Here is an 18,313-nt window from a genome sequence, read left to right as displayed (position 1 = left end):
AGTTATGTCTAGAAATAACAAAATAAATAGTAGTATTTCCAAGAAAATCTTTTTTTTTCAATGGATACTATGATTTTTGATCTAGGCTAACAGAAAATGTTGAAACTGATTAATCTGCTACAAATTTGGAATATGATGACAGTTTTCATTAAGAGCTAGCCTTTCTTAAGACGCTATATTAACTGATATAAAAAAAAATAAAAATCTTGAGAAAGTCAAACGTACCTCAGCTCCTTTCTCCCCAGGCAATCCTAAATCCCCATCTCTGCCATCATTACCTCTTTGGCCTGGAAATCCTGGAACGCCAGTAGGACCTCTTTCACCTTTTATTCCTTAAAACAATTGAAAAGGTATAATATTTACAGCATGTTTTCTTATTTATTTTCTGCTTAAATAAACACAGGGTAATCATTCATCATATCTGGATCTGTATGGCAATTTTCAGTTCTTGAATTCTGGTTTCCTAAATGAGGTAATTTAGGCTTAGGAAGGCAGTACGTAGTTGGACACCTCATGGAACAACTTGGTCTCTGTAAAAGATGTGTTTACAGGCATTGGAAGAATGTGGCTTCTGTTCGTGTTATATACAGAGTAAAAACATTGTGCTATTGAAATCAGTCAGAGTTTGATCCTTAATTTCAGTGAAATCAGTATGCACAAATATTCCCAAAAGGTTTTAATTGTTTTATTTTTTTCTTTCTTTTCCCTCCAGATTTCTCTTGGACTGATATTTATTGAAATGTAATTTTTGCATAAAGGACAATAGTACTATTCTAACCCAAAAATTCATTTTGCTGTGTCAAGAAATTCTTTATAAATAAACAGCAAATGTTTTGCCCTTCTCCAATGCCTGTAAATAAACACAGGCATCCAAAGCTAAACTAACTTTTCACAAACAATAAGACAGACTTTTTTTTTGTTTCAATAATTAATGTAGCATTTGTAACTTAGCTTTCCCATCAGATTACTGTAATTTGTTGTGCTCTTTCTCTTTTGGTTTTGCAAATTATAACCATAACTGTGGAGAGTTTTTGATCTATTTAGTTACAAGAATTTCAGTTGTGCAACTGGTGGCCTATTGTTTCTTTTCAATGCCTGCTCAAAAGCAATTTTTCAGAAAGAGGAGTAGGAATTCAAATGGCCACTGAGATTGTGAGTTTTTCCCAAGAATTTTGGTTGTTTAAGTGGAAATAACAGCTGGGATACTGACATATGACACTTCAGGAGGTGCCTTTTTATATGATAATATTTCTTCATACTTTCACAGTGATTGTATTCTGCTTAGTCTTTGCTACACAGACCTCTGTAAAACCCTGATTATCCGTCGAATGATACAAAGTCATTTGTTAGCATTAATATCAATCTGTTACAACTAGTTTATGGCTCAACTATTAAGTAAAAACCACAAAAAATTGTGTTGACCTTGTGTTGAGCAAAAAGAAAATGAGAGATCGTATCAAGCAAGCAGTCTTGGTTATACGTGACCTCTAGGTTTCAGTAACTTGCTAAATTAATGACTTAAAGAGCAGATGAATGTGTCTGTCTCACACTATATAAGGCACTGTGTAGGAAACAAAAAGGATAAAGGATAAAAAATGTATTTACCTTTTATTCTAACTCTTCCTAGGTCACCCTTTTCTCCTTTTTCACCATGTTGTCCAGCCGAACCAGGTGTCCCCTTACCATTGACAACACCAGCACCACCAAAAAAAAAAAAAAAAAAAAAAAAAAAAGTCATTTAATCTCCAGAAAAGAAGCAGTACGGGAATTAATTGAGGGGAAAATTAGTTGTCTCTTGCTCTTGCATTGTTTCCCAAACCAGACTAATTAAGGTAACAAGCCAACAAAGCAAAAAACTCACTGTTTTATCTCTTTTGATATCTATAAAGAGTTGTGGGAATGGCACCTGACATTTTCAGTCTGACTGCCACCAAATGCAACAGATGCAACTGTGTGAAACCAAGTAATGCTGGAAGAATTGGGTCCATGGCCTCATTCAGCTGTGACTGAAAATGCAATAATATTAAGATGCAAACAATTAACAATTCATAAACTTCCCACTGCAGATTTTGACCCATGATTCACCAAGGCTACAGAAGAAGGAAATCTCTCTGGAGTGTTGTGACTGCTGGATGAGGCTGCCCTCCTGCTACTGAACATGGCAGTTGGTTAAGTGCTGCTTTTTTGCTAAGTGAAAGCCCACAACACTGCCAGTATAAAATATCATCTGCATCTAGTTTAGTACTTGGTGTTGTCAGAATAGTCTATTACTTGCCAGGTTTAGAGAACGGAAAAAATGCTTTTCTTCACTCTTATGCTGATTTGTGCCCTCAGCTCTCCAAACAGTCTGGATTGCATATCACCTTGCTGTGAGAGTCCGATTGTGCAACAGGATATGTGGGTAAATACATTTTACCTTGTTTAGTTCACACAAGTAAAAGGCCACTAAGGTTGTAAAAATGGGTTATTATTTAGCCATTCCTCTAAACGTATGAAAAACAGTTCTGCCATCTAAAAAACCCAAACAACTCCCTCCCCCTTGCCCTCCCACCAACCCCCCCCCAAAAAAAGCAGTTGCTATAAAGCTAAGCATATCCAAATATATTTTCGAAGAAAGTGATCTCATGCACACAAGGAACTATTAAAAAAAAAATCTCTACTTGGCATCACTTTGCTATGCAGCATCTTAGATGGACATTTTTAAAAACGTATGTTTTTTCATGAAAAACTGCATGTCAGATTTGTTAACACTAGAATGGAAAAATGAACATTATATGCTGATGTCAAATGATTTAGTACACAAAATCTTTACCACCTAAAAGTTACTTCAGTTTCTTTTCTTGAGGAACTTGAAATGAAATTATTATATTGCTAGGAAGCTATTCAAGCAAATTAAAAGTCTTTGTATTCATGGTAAGTTTTCCTTCTAAGGATTATTAAATGAAGGGCAAAATCTTGATTCCACTTCCAGCTTCATTGCTAATACATGTGTTACAAAGGCATTGCCTATAGCAGCTGATCCATATGAAGAACAAACTTTGACTGAGTAGTGACTAAAAATGGGAGATTATAAAGTAATACAGAACAGTAAAAGGATAAACAAAACTAAAACTGTAGCACTGCCTTTTAGGCTCTTTGGGAGTGAAGACTGTATTTTGTTCAGACCACCTCATCAAATAAATTAAGCATTTCAACTAAATTGATAAAAAAAAAAAAAAAAGGAAAAAGAAAAAGAGAGAAAAAAAAAGAATAAAGAAAATGACTTGAAATGCCAGAATAAAATCTAAGGTTTGTACACACGCATAACAGAGAGACATAGTTGTTGACTTAAAATACATCTCGATTGGAAGACACCATGCAATTCTTTGTCTCGATAACATTTTGTTGGAAACACTTTCATTTGAACTCACTGAAAAATCATCTCCTGTGGAGGAATTTGTGCATTGTTTTCAAGAAAAAAATAGGTATTTGAAAATAAAAGTAAAAACAAGTCAAAAACAAAACAGGATTAACAAACACAGTCTTTCCTAAACCTCCTGACGACCCCATCTACACAGCACAGGATTCTGTCCCCCAGCATAAAACTCTTCCCACTGCCACAATCTGACAAAAGCTAGTAAGTGCATCCTCCCACAAGACTGTAATAAGCAAAAGTAGATAAAACTTTTACATGATTTTCCAAGTCAGTTCCTCCACCACTCATCTTAAACGCTTTCTCTGTGCATGACCAGTTGATGTTACTTACTTACTGAAGCTCATACGAACTACTCACAGGGAGCCCTGGTGATCCCATTGCACCAGATAAGCCTGGATCACCCTTTTCTCCATGTCTTCCAGGGTAACCCATTTGTCCTTTCTTTCCTTGAGTACCCGGAGGTCCTTGTATACCACGGGGACCAGGAGGACCAGCACTACATGAGCAGAGGCCTTGGTTTCCTATGTAAATGTATTAAAATTACATTGAAACAGTTGCACAATACATAAAAAATACTTCCCTTTTTCTTTTCAGTATGTGTAGTGCACAAACTATTTTATCTCATTATGGCCTTCAAAGGAGTGAAACGTATCAGTACTTTTTCACAGTGCTGAGTAAGTGTTGTATGATATGACTGCTGATTTAGAAGCTGCTGCAATGTGAACAGACATTTAACTATACATTTTGATGGTCCTGATCCTACAAGCTACCATAAACTTCTGCTTGCAAATATAGGCCTGAGGTGCTGATCTGACAAAGGTCACATATTCAAATTATTGCTAGCCAGGCATACATACCTACCTTTTTCTCCTTTTTCACCTTTTCTTCCTGGAAGGCCTATCTGACCTTTTGCTCCAGGTTCCCCAGGGATCCCTCTGTCAGTACAAATTACACCTTTGAAAAAACAAATTGTACAGCTACTATAAATCAGGTTGACTTTTTCCAAAGCTTAGGTCATGCGTTCTCCTCTCTCTTACCTTGTTATTCTCGTGTGAAAAAATCTAGAGATCTTAAGAAATGCTTTACACGTTGTTGCTTACAGATCATACTACAAGAGTCAGTCTGGCTAGAGTTGATGTTGACACAAGTGTTTTTTCATTGCTACTATTTCTTCATTTTTCTGCTGCAGAATTTTACAGCTCGTTTCTTTTATAAAGGATGCTGATTTGGGTTTCCTCCCCAGTGTACTATGTTTTTAACTTCAGGTGATATGTATTTAAGGACTTTTTTCACATATGTTATTTTGTGGGTTTAAACTTGCCAGAAAAAAATGAAAATCTTGGTATCTTGGTGATTGACAGTGAATGGGAAACACATGTTTTCTATATCACATATAAAATTTGATATATCTGTCAAAAGGCAATTCTCACTTTGTTTGTAGAACCAACAAAAGCAATGGGTTTGCTAACCTAACCTTAACCCTAACCTTAATATGTAGAATGATATTTTCATGGAATAAATTGCTGTTGCACATACTAGGTAGTCCAGGTAACCCTTGCCTTCCTGGCTGTCCCGGTAGTCCTGGTGGTCCAGGATATCCAGGTCTTCCTGGAAGTGGTTCACCTGTTCCTGGCAAACCAGGATCACCATGAAAACCTTGAGGTCCTGGTGCCCCACTTAGTCCTGGCAGGCCAGGCAGACCTGTAAAGAAAGTAATGATATAGGGCCCAAACAACTTCACAGTAAGGATTAATACCAGGTGTCAAGAACAAAACTACAGACCATTCAGAACTGCCATGCAGAAGAGCTTCTGTATAGTAAGGACTTAAATCTAAGTCTTCAGATATTTCAGGATTCCCAGGAAAAAAGTGCTTCCTGCTTTGTACATACAAGTGCCCCTTCTCCTCCCCATTATCTCCTTTCCAGACATCCCAATTAATGTAGTTGTTTCTTATACAGAGCAAAGTCAGCCACATCACTCCTCTTAGTATCTTTTTGTGATGGGGAACAAAATTTTGAGCACAACACTCCAGATACAGGTATACCATAGATTTACAGTGCATAGCAGCATTCTGCTTTGTTTTTTGTTCCTTTTCTAGTAATTCCTAAGGTTTATTTGGAATATTTTAGTTCCTTTTTGGCTACTAGCAAGTGCTGAGTTAGTATTTTTAGTGAACTGTTTGCAGAGCCCTAATCCTTACTGTTGGTGACTTACATGAAACAAGAAAAAATCATTTTATTTTGGCTGTCTTATCTCCTACTGGTATATAGTTCATGTTTTATCCCCCAAATCTCTTACTTGCTCCATCATCTCCTGGTCTCCCCAGTGCACCTGCAGGACCAGATGGCCCAACTGACCCCACATCACCAGCAGGACCTGGAAATCCAGGATCTCCTTGTGGACCTACACAGAATTTTAAAAATGTGAATTGAACAATGTATGCAATTGACAGTTTATATCTAAATTAGACTGCAACTGAAATTATAATTCAGAAACTACATAAAAGTAAAATACAGTGACCTTTTTTTTTTTTTTTTTTTTTTTTTGGCTTTATGAAACAGTTTTAAATGTGTGACAAATTTTAAGGTAGGAGGATTTGGTTGCTTTTCTATGGATTCCTGCCCATTTCACAGACACAGTTTTAAAACTTTGTCACTCAGTAGTAGTATCTTCATGGTATATATTTCAGAATACTGAGAGTAGTGTTTGCCCAAAATAAACACATGTAGGAATTAAAATAAATGCACATTGGATGCATATCTGACAGTGTTCACAGAAGGTCATTTCAGGATCATCCTACTTGAAGTTATCCAAATTTTTAAAAGTCTATCTTCAAAATTTCTATAGTAAATATATTTTTGTTATTATTGAGTGATAAAGAAAATTTAAATCAGATATAAAGGGTTTCATTAAACTGGAAAAGTGAAATATTGGAACTAATTCTGTTGTCAAACAGCTCTGCAAAAGGACATTTTCTCTTAAGAATGTAAGAGTATTTCAGTATCTACTCATGCAGCATGCACATGATTAACTTTAAATGTTACTTGAGATATTAAAATTAAGCATGGGCTTAAATCTTTTGCCACATGAGCTGGAAACCCTCAGAAGCCAATGGGAAACAATTTTAATTGATTTTTGATTAGGCTACTATCAGCATTTCCTGCACTAGAAATGCAATTTATGGGAAATTCTTTGTTAAAATGTTCCTACAATACAGTTCCCTAACTGTGAGATGCCAAAACAAATCCCTTAAAGGCAGCATGCTTGGCTGCTCCCCACTGCCTCCTGCTGTGTAAGAAGTAAGAACTTCCACACATTATCACCAATTAGATAATAAAGATACGGATAAGGGAGATAGGATATAAAACAAATGCCTGAGGTTTTGGTAGGAAGGCAGTGAGACCGACAGGTATTCTGTGGGAAAAGATGACAGAAAGTTGAGGGAGGAAGGAAGAGAGGGTACATATGTTCCCTTCTATAAATGTACATGAAATAAACACCAAGAGGTGTTTATTGATGGTACCAACAGACACAGTTGCAGCTCTCAGGCACAGCCAGGCAAACAATGCTCGGAAATGTCTATTCTACAGCATTAAAGTTATAGACTGAATTAATGAGTGATAATGCGATACTAAGGTAGAATTAATATATGATGATCAATCTTTTTTTGCAGGCAACCATGATTTACCTGTGCCCTTTTATATAAGGAATGTAAACTGAATGCTTCCAGGACCTCTAGGACCTCAGTACATGTTCAGATTAGGTAACGTCACAGCAAGATCAGCACTTTCCAAATACTTTGGTAGTTCTGGATGTACAACCACTGAACACATGCTTTGTCTGTTCAGAAAATCTAGAGGTAAGTTTGAGCAGATCATCTCACACTACCACAAATGTACTATTTAGCTCAAGAAATTTTAGATAAAAAGTGATTTATCTCCATCTGCCCAGATTAGATTTCTTCAGGGGAAAACAAAACAAAACAGCATGTTCAGGGAATAGAGGGGGAAATAATGGCTTATGAAATTCTGAAATCTTTCATTTTTTATGTTTGCAGTACTCAGTGAAACACTGACATAGAATGATAATAGCCTGGAACTTGAGTTAACATGGCTATTAAAAGCAGTGGACCTCAGCGATGAAATCCTGTCTGAATTAGCTTACCACAAACTTAAGAACCAGGATTTCATCCCTGCTGTGCAATGAGACGTTTAATTGCTATCTAAAATCTGTGTGTTGTGGCAATTCTGAAATCAGGATTTCTAAATTACAATATGAAGTCTGATTGTTTTATTTACCATCCATTACCCAGCACAGGCTTATTTTTCAGAGCTGTTTCCTAAATATGCCTAGGTCCAATAACAAGGGATAGTCTGGCAGACCTAGCTGTGACTGTGTGCATAAAGATCTTTCAAGTGAACATTTAATCTGAAACTTGTATGTTTAATGTAGTTCCAGTAAGATCAGTGAGACACAAACTCAGAATGTGGCCACCAGAAGTATAATGTTTTAGTATCTTGTTCCTAATGATCACTTTCTAAAAACACCTTAGCAAAATAGGTCGTACACACTTCACACAGCAGAAAGAGTAGTTAAAATTAGCTTTAACCTTTCATGGGAAGCAATGGAGTTCCAACAGCTCCAGGAGGACCTGGGGGCCCTTTTTCTCCAGGATCCCCCTGTAAGAATCCAACAGTAGATTTCACTGATAGATACAAATATGCAATGCCTTAGCATGCAACTAAAAATTCCAAAATGATGGGGTATACAGGGATGTGACCTATTCATATCACCTGGGCAAGACTTAAAATAATGATCTTTCAGAATAACTGTGACTTAATAATGTAACTATATGTAAATACCTGTTTGGGTTTTCAGAACTTGCAACTGTTGCATCTGATTTCTTTCACGTATTTTAAAGCTGAGTCGATTACAGTAAAATCAGTACCAAATCAGTACCAGTACCAATGAGATATCTCAAATTAGCAACCAAGTTGCAATTATTTGCCTTAGAATTCCATACAAGAATTTGGAAGTTACTTCTGCGATAACAGATGAGGATTAAGAAAACAAATTTCAGTTTGACAGATATCAATGATAAGAGATACTCAAAATTCTTATAATAAATTGAAATCATCTGCGTTAGGGAAACATAAAAGTGCCTACTAATAGCAAGGAAAATCACTTTTGCTTGGAGGATTTCTAAATTAGCTTGGATTCTGATATTTAGAATTGCAAGTGAAGTGAACTTTAGGGAAGTCTTTTATGTGGCAAATTGTATTAGACTTTTTGCTTTGGTGTAGATTAGGAATCAACCCTGCTCTCTTCAGCAAATGGGAACAGAGGAAACAAGAATGTGAATCTGGGAACTGCATAGTTATGTAGCATTCCTCAGGTTGGAGTTCAGGGCCTTTTAGGACACAGACAAGGAGAACTGAGACTGCAAAACTGGATGCCTATCTTTACACTAGTAAAAACAAGGAGTACATGCCTCTTTATGGGATTTCCCTTTTTAAATTTGATATTTCTATGACATTTAAACAGTACCGGAGCTGCCACTGATTGCTGGCCCCTTAATCTTTAGCTTTTGAATGGCCTTTTCCCTTTGACTGTATCTTGCTGAATGAAGTAAGATAATTGTGTACTCTCTATTTTAATTAATAATGTAAACGTGTCTTCCCTAATGATTATAGGAGAGTCTTCTGTGTAGCAGGAAATAAAAAAATAAACCTAATATTTTTCCTCCTCTGATGAACTTAAATATTTTGAGATTTTAAAAATTAATGTAATGATGATAAAACTAAAAAAGATTTGTGGAATAGATGCATATGGCCCAAGTCTTTTATGATTTGTATGTTTAACACTAGCGTAAGATAAGAAAGAACTGAAGAATTTTCAAGCCAAGGTCGACAGTATCTGGTCTTGGTGGTTTTTGAAAAACAGAGTATGACTGATCATCTCCCTTTTGCAGCCTTCAGAAAAGAATTCAAAGAATTTTTAATGTGAAATATCACTAGACTGGCATCTGGATCTTCTGGAATTGGATTAAGCATGCTTTTCAGAAGAATGTTCTTCTCTTTTACTCCTTAGCTCCCCAGACATGACACTGATACTTCTAGCCCCTAATAGAAAGCAGCATCCATTATAAAATTCCAGCATCATCTATGTGAGCAAAAGCAATAAATGTTTAAACAAAGCCAGTGTGAAGGAGTGCAGTTTCTACTCTGGTAACCACCTTGAAAAAGCTATTTATGAGGGCAGGATGAATGCATGCAAAGAGACTTTGGTAAGTCATGCAAACAAGCCCATCTGACTCAAATTTTTCCACCTCCTTTGATGACAATTATTATACTAGTTCATGGGCCAAATCACCTACAGTAGCAGGCTACCTATGGTAAAGGAAGTATCCATACGACTCTTGGGAACGCAACTCAACAATGAATAACTTGCAGAGTACAACTCATGGATTAGATTTTCCATACTGGTACAGGTAAGGGTAACTATTGGCAAATGGAATTTACTAATCCTTATGGTATACAAAGTGGAATTTCCACCCTCCCACACACCAAGCACGAATGCTTACTTACACTGCTGGTTACTACCACTGTACTGAGTAAGCATGACTCTAATGAAAACAGTAAATCTTAAAAGCAATTATGACTGTAGAAAAGGCAAGGATCTGATAAACAGGTACATTTGGGAAGAATCATTAGCATTGATATAAGGGAGTGTGTGTCTGTGTGTGTGCGCATGCTTGTGTTTTGTGTTTTTGTTTTTTTTTTTTTACCTTTATGCCTGGATAGCCAGGTTGCCCAGGAAAACCAGCAGTTCCTGTTTCTCCCTGTAAAGGATCACATATGTACCATTTGGTAAATCTGTTGCAACATTAATATAATTAACTGTACAAAAGACAATGAGACAGTCATACAATGAGACTGTCACCTTATAATTGCATCCACAGTTGTTTTTTTCAGAGAAATTCACTGGGTTTGTATGAGAGATGACATGTTACATAGAATCCTTTCCATAAAAATTAGTAATAAAAACAAGTATTTCTCCAGGTTATTTAGATAGTTGTCAGTGGATTCAATGTAGCTGGGGCACAGAACTACTTGGAATACATACCAGAAGACTTTAACAGACTGTTTAACACAACTGAAACTGGCTTGCTGCCTGGTGAATGATCCTCTTAAAATATTATTGCATGGGAAACAGCTGCTTATCAGTTCCTCCTGGCCTTTTATGATCTTTTATGATATACTTATCCATCCCCTTAGGTAGTCAGTGGTTTAAAAAAAGAAAAAACAGAGTAAAATGTAATTCTGCAGATAGAAGTCATCTGGAACATAACTCTACACACAAATACCTGTACATTAATGTGCTTTGTGAATAGCATGATCATTACCTTCATTAGATTTAGAAATGAACAGGGAAGAGGAAAAAGGGTGAGACATAGATCTATGTATGTACATCTGTTATTCTTTAATCCATGTTCTAAGTTCATAACTACTACTGGATTTTTTTGAGCCAGAAGTATTAAAAAAATGTGTATAACACAAAATCACAAAAAGAATGTGACCATGGCAAGTGTACCATGCTGTGTGCCTTTTCTATTGTGATATCTGCATGTCCCACTGCTTTCCCTTCTGCTTACAACTTCATATCCCATTAGCCAATTCCATACAAATTTCAAAGAGTGGCAGAAATTCAAAGACACAGTTCATACAACTTTTGTGGCAACAAGTAACACAAGGACATAAGGCTGTCAAGCTATCAAGTATGAGGAAATTCTATATCTGCACAAACCAATAGAAAATCAAACCTCACTGATGCTACTGTTCAGAGAGCTGCTTGTGCTTTGTCTTCTTACCTTTATTCCAGGAAAGCCTGCAGGTCCGTAAGAACCAGGACTACCCTGATAAAAGTAAATAGAATCCAAGATAAAATGGTAAAAACTTAATCAAAATTACACTTGTGCAGAATTGCTAAGCAGACAATTCCTCAGACAATTATTACCTTGGTTAATATTTCCCAGTAGCTAGCACTTGCAAAGTTTTTGCAAATAGTTTATGAGAGATGGTCATGAATTTGAACTATAGCTCAGAGTAAACCAGACAGGTCTTCATTTATTTTTATCGCATCGCAGTAAGTATAGTAATAGGTATGTTGCTCCATGTGAGTACTGTTAGGCAAATCAAGAACAAGCTGCTGTAAAAAAACTGCCATTGGCAGGTATGGAATACATTTAAAGCAGTGTGTTAGTATTGTGCTATTCTAGAGAAGCTTTATGCAGCACTGAATATTTAAAGAAAAACCGCAGAGATTTGCTTTCTTTCCAAGGAAGGAAAGTCTCTATGAACTTATGTTTAAGTGTGGAATAGGGTGACTCCCAGGACTCCTAAATATTCTATACAGAAAGTATGACAAATTATTAAGAAAAGAAAAGAAAAGAAAAGAAAAGAAAAGAAAAGAAAAGAAAAGAAAAGAAAAGAAAAGAAAAGAAAAGAAAAGAAAAGAAAAGAAAAGAAAAGAAAAGAAAAGAAAAGAAAAGAAAAGAAAAGAAAAGAAAAGAAAAGAAAAGAAAAGAAAGGAAAGGAAAGGAAAGGAAAGGAAAAGAAAGGAAAAGAAAGGAAAAGAAAGGAAAGGAAAAGAAAGGAAAGGAAAGGAAAGGAAAGGAAAGGAAAGGAAAGGAAAGGAAAGGAAAGGAAAGGAAAGGAAAGGAAAGGAAAGGAAAGGAAAGGAAAGGAAAGGAAAGGAAAGGAAAGGAAAGGAAAGGAAAGGAAAGGAAAGGAAAGGAAAGGAAAGGAAAGGAAAGGAAAGGAAAGGAAAAGAAAGGAAAAGAAAAGAAAAGAAAAGAAAAGAAAAGAAAAGAAAAGAAAAGAAAAGAAAAGAAAAGAAAAGAAAAGAAAAGAAAAGAAAAGAAAAGAAAAAAGAAAAATCTTGTTTGGAAATACATACTTAAACCAACAAATATTTTATGAATCGAATTATAGTGAATTTGCAAAATAATTTATTCTGGAACTTCCTTACCCGCAATCCGGGGAATCCAGCAATGCCTTTTTCACCCTTTTCTCCTCTCCCAGGTATACCCTGGAGCATTCAAAACACTCAGTTTAAACAAACCGCTTGGTTAAGCATAAAATTTTATGCTTAGGCATAAAATTTATTTTAAGTGCATGTTTATTTGTTTATGTATATATTAGATTAATGGATCTTGTTTCGCTTGCTAGGGTCAACCATTGGGACTTAGTTCATACAGTACTACCACAGTAGTGTCTTCATAGCTTCCGTTATTCAAGAACCCTGCATGATCTCTTCTCCAACCTTAAAGTGCTTTCAGCAGTTTGAAATTTTGGGGGCTGTGGGCACCTTTTGGGCACCATCACACAATTCCTCAATTCCTGCTTGTAACTAACAAGTGTACAATTACCAACAAGTACAGCTCTGTAGGTTGTACAATAGTAGAACAACCATATAAATCCCACATTTTTCAAAGTAAATCTTATATAAAAGGATGGGGTTTGTCTCCTTTTCCAGTGCTAAGTAACAGTAGTCTGGTTATGATGGAAAATGACTTCCTGAAAAAGTGCTAGACTTTGAACTCAGAAATGTGATGTTCAGACTTCTTGCTTCTTCTGTTCTGCCTATGAAGTTAAATAAGTGTGTAACATAAACTAGCTTCATTCTTTTGTTATCTTCTGTTATCTTCTATTTTTTTCTGAGATCTGGTAGTTTCCTGTCTGTGGATTTCTCCCCTCCAAATCTATCCTTTCTGTGACTGTTTCTGCTCAGCATTCAGGAACTCCTTAGTGGCATATCAGCGTTTAAGCAAATTATACTGACAGAAAGAAAAGCAAAGCTAGAGGAGACTACAAACAGCAACTCTTTCTTCAGACAGGTGTCTCTGCTTTGTCTACGCTCGAGGACACCCAGAATCTGAAGGTAAAGTCTTTCCCTTACAAACTTAGGGAAAGAGACATATGCCCCATAAAGAACACAAACATATCTTCTCAATTTCTCTCCTTGAGAAAAAATAATACGTTCTTCTGTTTTCTTCACAGTCCCAGTCACTTGTGTCAACAGTCCAACTGGAAACAACACTGACCTTTCACAGCCAGGCAACATCTGATAGGTAGGTATAAAACAGACTGGGAGAGGTTTTTGAAATGATTTTGAAAGGGTTTTGAAATATTTTTGCTTTCACACTGATATAGGTGGTGATTAAGTGCTGTTATGTCTTCTATGACCTCGTGCTTTAAAATATTAACTTAAAAATAACAGGACTTCACCAGCATCATTGAAAAAAAAAAAAATTGCATTACTTACTTTGGGTCCACGCGGTCCTCGGTATCCTGTTATTCCGGGTAGTCCTTTTTGGCCCTGTGTATGCAGGAAAAGTTTTTGTATATGTTACTACAGAGGACATACTTATGTGTCATTTAACATTTTAAAGTCCTGTTCTGAATTACAACTATTAAAATGCTACTGGGCCTGTTCTCCTAGGTGTACCAGGCAGAAGGAAACAAGAAAAATAATTAGTTACTGATTTTTATTTGTTAACACATTGTCAAACCAGCACAATGACTATGGACTGAGATAGATGTATCTTTTCAATTGCAGAGACATGCTAATTGGGACTTTGTTCCTACAGACATGTATGAGTAGTTCTTTTTTGTCTGTGGCTCTACTAGTTTGATGCAAGTTTTCACATATATAAATCTATGCCTTTGCACACAGCTCCAGTCTGAACGGGATACGTGGTGCATTACATGGTCACAATCACGTCGTATTGCACAATGTCCTAAGTCACACTCAGCAGTAACGTGGAGTTTATACAGATTCTTGTGCTTCTTTCCTTCTTTCTCATACAGCTCTACATAGCAGCCCTTTCCATAATGAAAACCTAAGATCCAGTACATGAAATCTATCAGTTCCCTGAGTTGAGGCTGTGGGGCTGGCAATGTTGAAATTCACATTTTCATTTCTGTATTCCTGCAAATCAGACTTGAGAAACACAGAGACGACAACACAGGGGTCTCCAAAACGCAAGATTTGCAATTCCTTTTTTAACATGCATTCTAATGCTTTAAGGTATACAGTTGTAGCTACAGTAGGTGTATCACTGAAGAAATACAATAAAAGGATTTTGCATTAAAAATAAACAAAATCATCCTTATTTTCATATCAACAGGGCACCCTAGAAGGATTAAGGTTGACAGCTCAAAACATTACACTAGATAAATCTCAAAGAGAATATGCCAAAGATCTGAAAAATAAAAGCCTTACTGAAGAGCCACAAAAGAGATTCAATACTGAAGTAATAATCTTTGCTTGAAATGCAAAGATTTGCCTGAAATATGATTTACTAATGATGCGAAGTAATGAAAACCAAAGCAAGGGCAGTAGCTCCTTTTTTCATCAAGACAGGCTGTTTATGCCATCCTTACAAAAATTACATCACAGGATTGTACTTGCCAAGTTGATTACGGTTAAATGTGAAGACAATTAACACCTTTTCTCCTTTAAACAGCTGAGCTCCAGGAGGTCCAACTAACAATGGTGACCCAGGTGGTCCAGGAAGTCCAACATCGCCCTGTGGAAGTGAAAGGTATACAGAAAGATGTTCTGTTCCATGCAGCTTTCAGTGAGACTCAGCATGTTTTTCTGTTGTACTACAGCACTACATATTTTTGTACTTATGGAGCACATACTTGTACTAATGCCTATAGGTAAAGAAGGGTTTGTACTGAGATCTGTAAGCCTCTCCACAGTCTTCGCTGATAAGTATGGCTCACAATCTTAATAACCATTCTATTCTCATCACTCATTAAAGATAATGTTACAAGTAAGGAAATAAATGAGAACCCTGTACTCATGGCTCCTGCTCCAAGTCTGCTGTGGAGATGGTTACAGGATGGTTGTGTGCACATACAGTCTGTCATGCTCCAAACCAACACCTTGTGCATGTTAGAAATTTACACCAATTCTAAAACGTGACTGGAAACATTCACAAAAGAAAAATCAAATATTCCACTTTGATTCTGTAAATCCTTGGTATGCTACCAGGGAGAGACTGGGAGAGGAAACATTGTGCTTGTTCTTTTCTTACACTCTTTCCCTGGCATCTGCTACTGAACACAGCAAGAGATTACATTCAGGAACTGACCTAGTACAGACACTATTACTGCAAAGGTATTACTGTGGTTCTTAGGGTATACTTCTAATTCTACAATAGTAATAACATATTTAATAGTACTTTTTTCTTACCGGCTCCCCCTTTTGTCCATCTACTCCAATACCTGGATTTCCCTAGATGACAAAGAAAAAAAGAAGTGCATAGTTTGAAAGTAATTAGAAAACGTTGACATGATAATTTAATCAAGTAACTCTTCTGAAAAATTTGGTAACAAATAGCCATGAAGGACATTTCAAATATCTCTATTAATTAATCTATTGGTTCACTAAGAACTTCAGGAAAAGTCATTGCCTACCTGTTCACCTGGCAAACCAGGGTAACCTGGAATACCCTTTAAAAGAGAGTGAAGACAAGTTAATATGTCTGATTTAGAGAAAGAACTTTGCTTTGAAAATTACCTCTACTTGCCAGTATCACCTAGAGGCAGAATTTCCTCTTGGGATGTTCCTATCCCAAAGTGCAATTTACTTATCATAGTCACTGCTTTCAGGAGGGCTCAACTCTGGCTCCCCACTTTTCTGTTTCACAAGGGAAATATGGGAAATAAGGAGGGAACACTAGCAGCATTCCCCCATGACCACAGACTGCCAGGATGCTTCAGGTTAACACAGGCATGGAATGAAACAACATATGCTATACTTCAAAACCAGTAAGGTACAGCAAACATCTCTCTTTTTATCAGCTGCCTCAAAAATTACCTCTAGGCTTTGATTCTCTCTAAGGCAAGTTCTAAAACATGTAAACAAGAATTTACACAAATCTGAAAATGCAAGGCTGTAAAACCACGGTGATCTTACAGGCAAGCCTGGTTGGCCTGGGTATCCACGTGGGCCTGTTGTACCTCTTGACCCTCTAGGACCCTGAAAAAGATGGCAAAAGGCCTGTTGGTGAAAATACCAAGAGTTTACCATTTTCTTCACAAAACTAGTTTCTCCAAAATGCCTGCATCACTTGGACTAGTGGTGCTCCACCCAGGTATTCCTTGCTTGAAGGTATACCATACCTGAAACCTCACTGTCACTAGGGCAGCTCAGCACCAGTTTCTGGATAATACTGTACAGGCACATGTCAATACAATGATATATTATTAATAGTTAAAAGAATACTGTGCTAGTAACTGTGCTACATATAGTATGGGGATTTGAAACAACTCATCAGTGCATACTTTGTTGACAAGCATAAGAAGAGGAACCAAAGTCAAACGAGTGAAAGTCTGTAAGAGCTCAACAATGAAGTTAAACTCTTCTTCTTACATGTTTTAATGGCAAAAAAATGTGGTCATGTGCTACATATTTCTTGGCAGACCCACCAGATACCACTGAAGAAGGTGTCACATTTCTACATCTCTCCTGTGAAGTCTTGAATTTCAAGGAAAAAACATTTTGCAAACTGAATACATAAAGAGTGACAACTGCTTGATGCACAGTGATTGCCTGCACACAAACCACAATGCAGGTGGGTACAATGCAGCCACCATGAACTGGTTGTGGAGGCTGACAACAGGGGATCGATGTTTGTTAGACTTTATTCTGGAATTTTGCTATTTAAGGCAGGCAAGGAGAAACCCTGGTATTGCTTTATTTTATTAAGAAGGAAAATTTGAAAGATCTTCAAGGCAAAAAGCATGTATAGAATCCACCAACTGTACTTACAGGAATGCCAGGGGGTCCAGGATCACCCCTCTCTCCCTGTAATGACAATCATTTAGCAAAGGAAGTATCACAAGTGTTGACTTCAAATTGTTATCGGAGTTCTCTAAATTTTATAGTTTTTAAGATTTCAATCTATCTGTTCCAGTTGTATATTTGCTTTTAATTTGTGTTTGCAACAAGCTTCACAAACAATGTTTTCACACAATTAAATTTGCCATACATTTTTTCCTACAAGATATGTTTTTTTTCACAATCAGATACTTACTGGGGGTCCTTTTCCAAAATGTGATACAAACACTGAATTTCCTTTTTCTCCTTTTTGCCCTGGATTTCCCTATAATGAAGAAAAAAAAATCTTTTATGTTAGGCTGTACTTTCCTGGTGTCCATATGCCACTAGGTAATCCACTAGAAACACCATAACTGTTTTAGCATGTTGCAGCTCTTTTATCTTACAAGACCCTTAAATGTGAAGTTTTCTTCTGGAAAGCTGAGCAAAACAACTCCTCATAGATTCTGACTCCTGCTCTGAGTATTTCCTAAGCTCTTGGCTACTTCAATATTCTACAATTTTCACAGATTTTGCCTTTAGAATGAAGTATATCAACATTACATTTTCTTTCAGTGAGTCAGTGGCTTTAAGTATTACATACACTGCCTTCTCCAAAAGTCCACGCTGTGATTTAGAAGGATCTAGTGTGTTTCTGCATACAGTTAAAAAGCTGGGAGTATGGACTGTGTTACATGCACAATATTCAACATTTCCACGTATTAGCAAATATGTTTCACAGTCTACAAAAAAAAAAAATACACACACACACACCTATAGGTCATATTTATTTTTAAAAATAAAGTTCTTGTGGTTCTTGCTGTGAAGTCCTTTGTATAACTTGGCATATCATAACACCCTCAAAACCTCAGTATGAGTTAGCAAGAGCAGATGACCACTTTTTCAAAATTTAACTGTAACGTTCAATTGACTGTTAACAGCATAATACGTATATATCTGAAGAACAAATATATTAAGACATTATTTCTGATATTTTCTCC

General features: G+C 36.5%; 1 protein-coding gene across 1 annotated transcript in view; it reads right to left on the bottom strand.

Annotated features, from left to right (window-relative positions):
• The window catches only part of COL4A4 (collagen type IV alpha 4 chain), a 70,117-nt gene that overhangs the window by 30,245 nt on the left and 21,559 nt on the right, over positions 1–18,313 (bottom strand). Inside the window, exons 8-24 of the mRNA XM_082767274.1 lie at positions 17,530–17,598; positions 17,265–17,300; positions 16,410–16,472; positions 15,908–15,943; positions 15,684–15,725; positions 14,929–15,009; positions 13,743–13,796; positions 12,447–12,506; positions 11,287–11,331; positions 10,204–10,257; positions 8,026–8,095; positions 5,715–5,819; positions 4,952–5,116; positions 4,277–4,369; positions 3,773–3,936; positions 1,606–1,678; positions 226–332 (exon numbers count right to left, since the gene is read on the bottom strand). Of these exons, the coding sequence (XP_082623400.1) occupies positions 226–332; positions 1,606–1,678; positions 3,773–3,936; positions 4,277–4,369; positions 4,952–5,116; positions 5,715–5,819; positions 8,026–8,095; positions 10,204–10,257; positions 11,287–11,331; positions 12,447–12,506; positions 13,743–13,796; positions 14,929–15,009; positions 15,684–15,725; positions 15,908–15,943; positions 16,410–16,472; positions 17,265–17,300; positions 17,530–17,598 (1,317 nt within the window). The remainder of the gene's footprint in view (positions 1–225; positions 333–1,605; positions 1,679–3,772; positions 3,937–4,276; positions 4,370–4,951; positions 5,117–5,714; positions 5,820–8,025; positions 8,096–10,203; positions 10,258–11,286; positions 11,332–12,446; positions 12,507–13,742; positions 13,797–14,928; positions 15,010–15,683; positions 15,726–15,907; positions 15,944–16,409; positions 16,473–17,264; positions 17,301–17,529; positions 17,599–18,313) is intronic.

Source organism: Aythya marila (genome assembly GCF_965140915.1).
Source record: "Aythya marila genome assembly, chromosome: 9".
NCBI lineage: Eukaryota > Metazoa > Chordata > Aves > Anseriformes > Anatidae > Aythya > Aythya marila.
The sequence above is the reverse complement of the archived record's forward strand: the minus strand, read 5'-3'. Positions and strand labels throughout refer to the sequence as shown.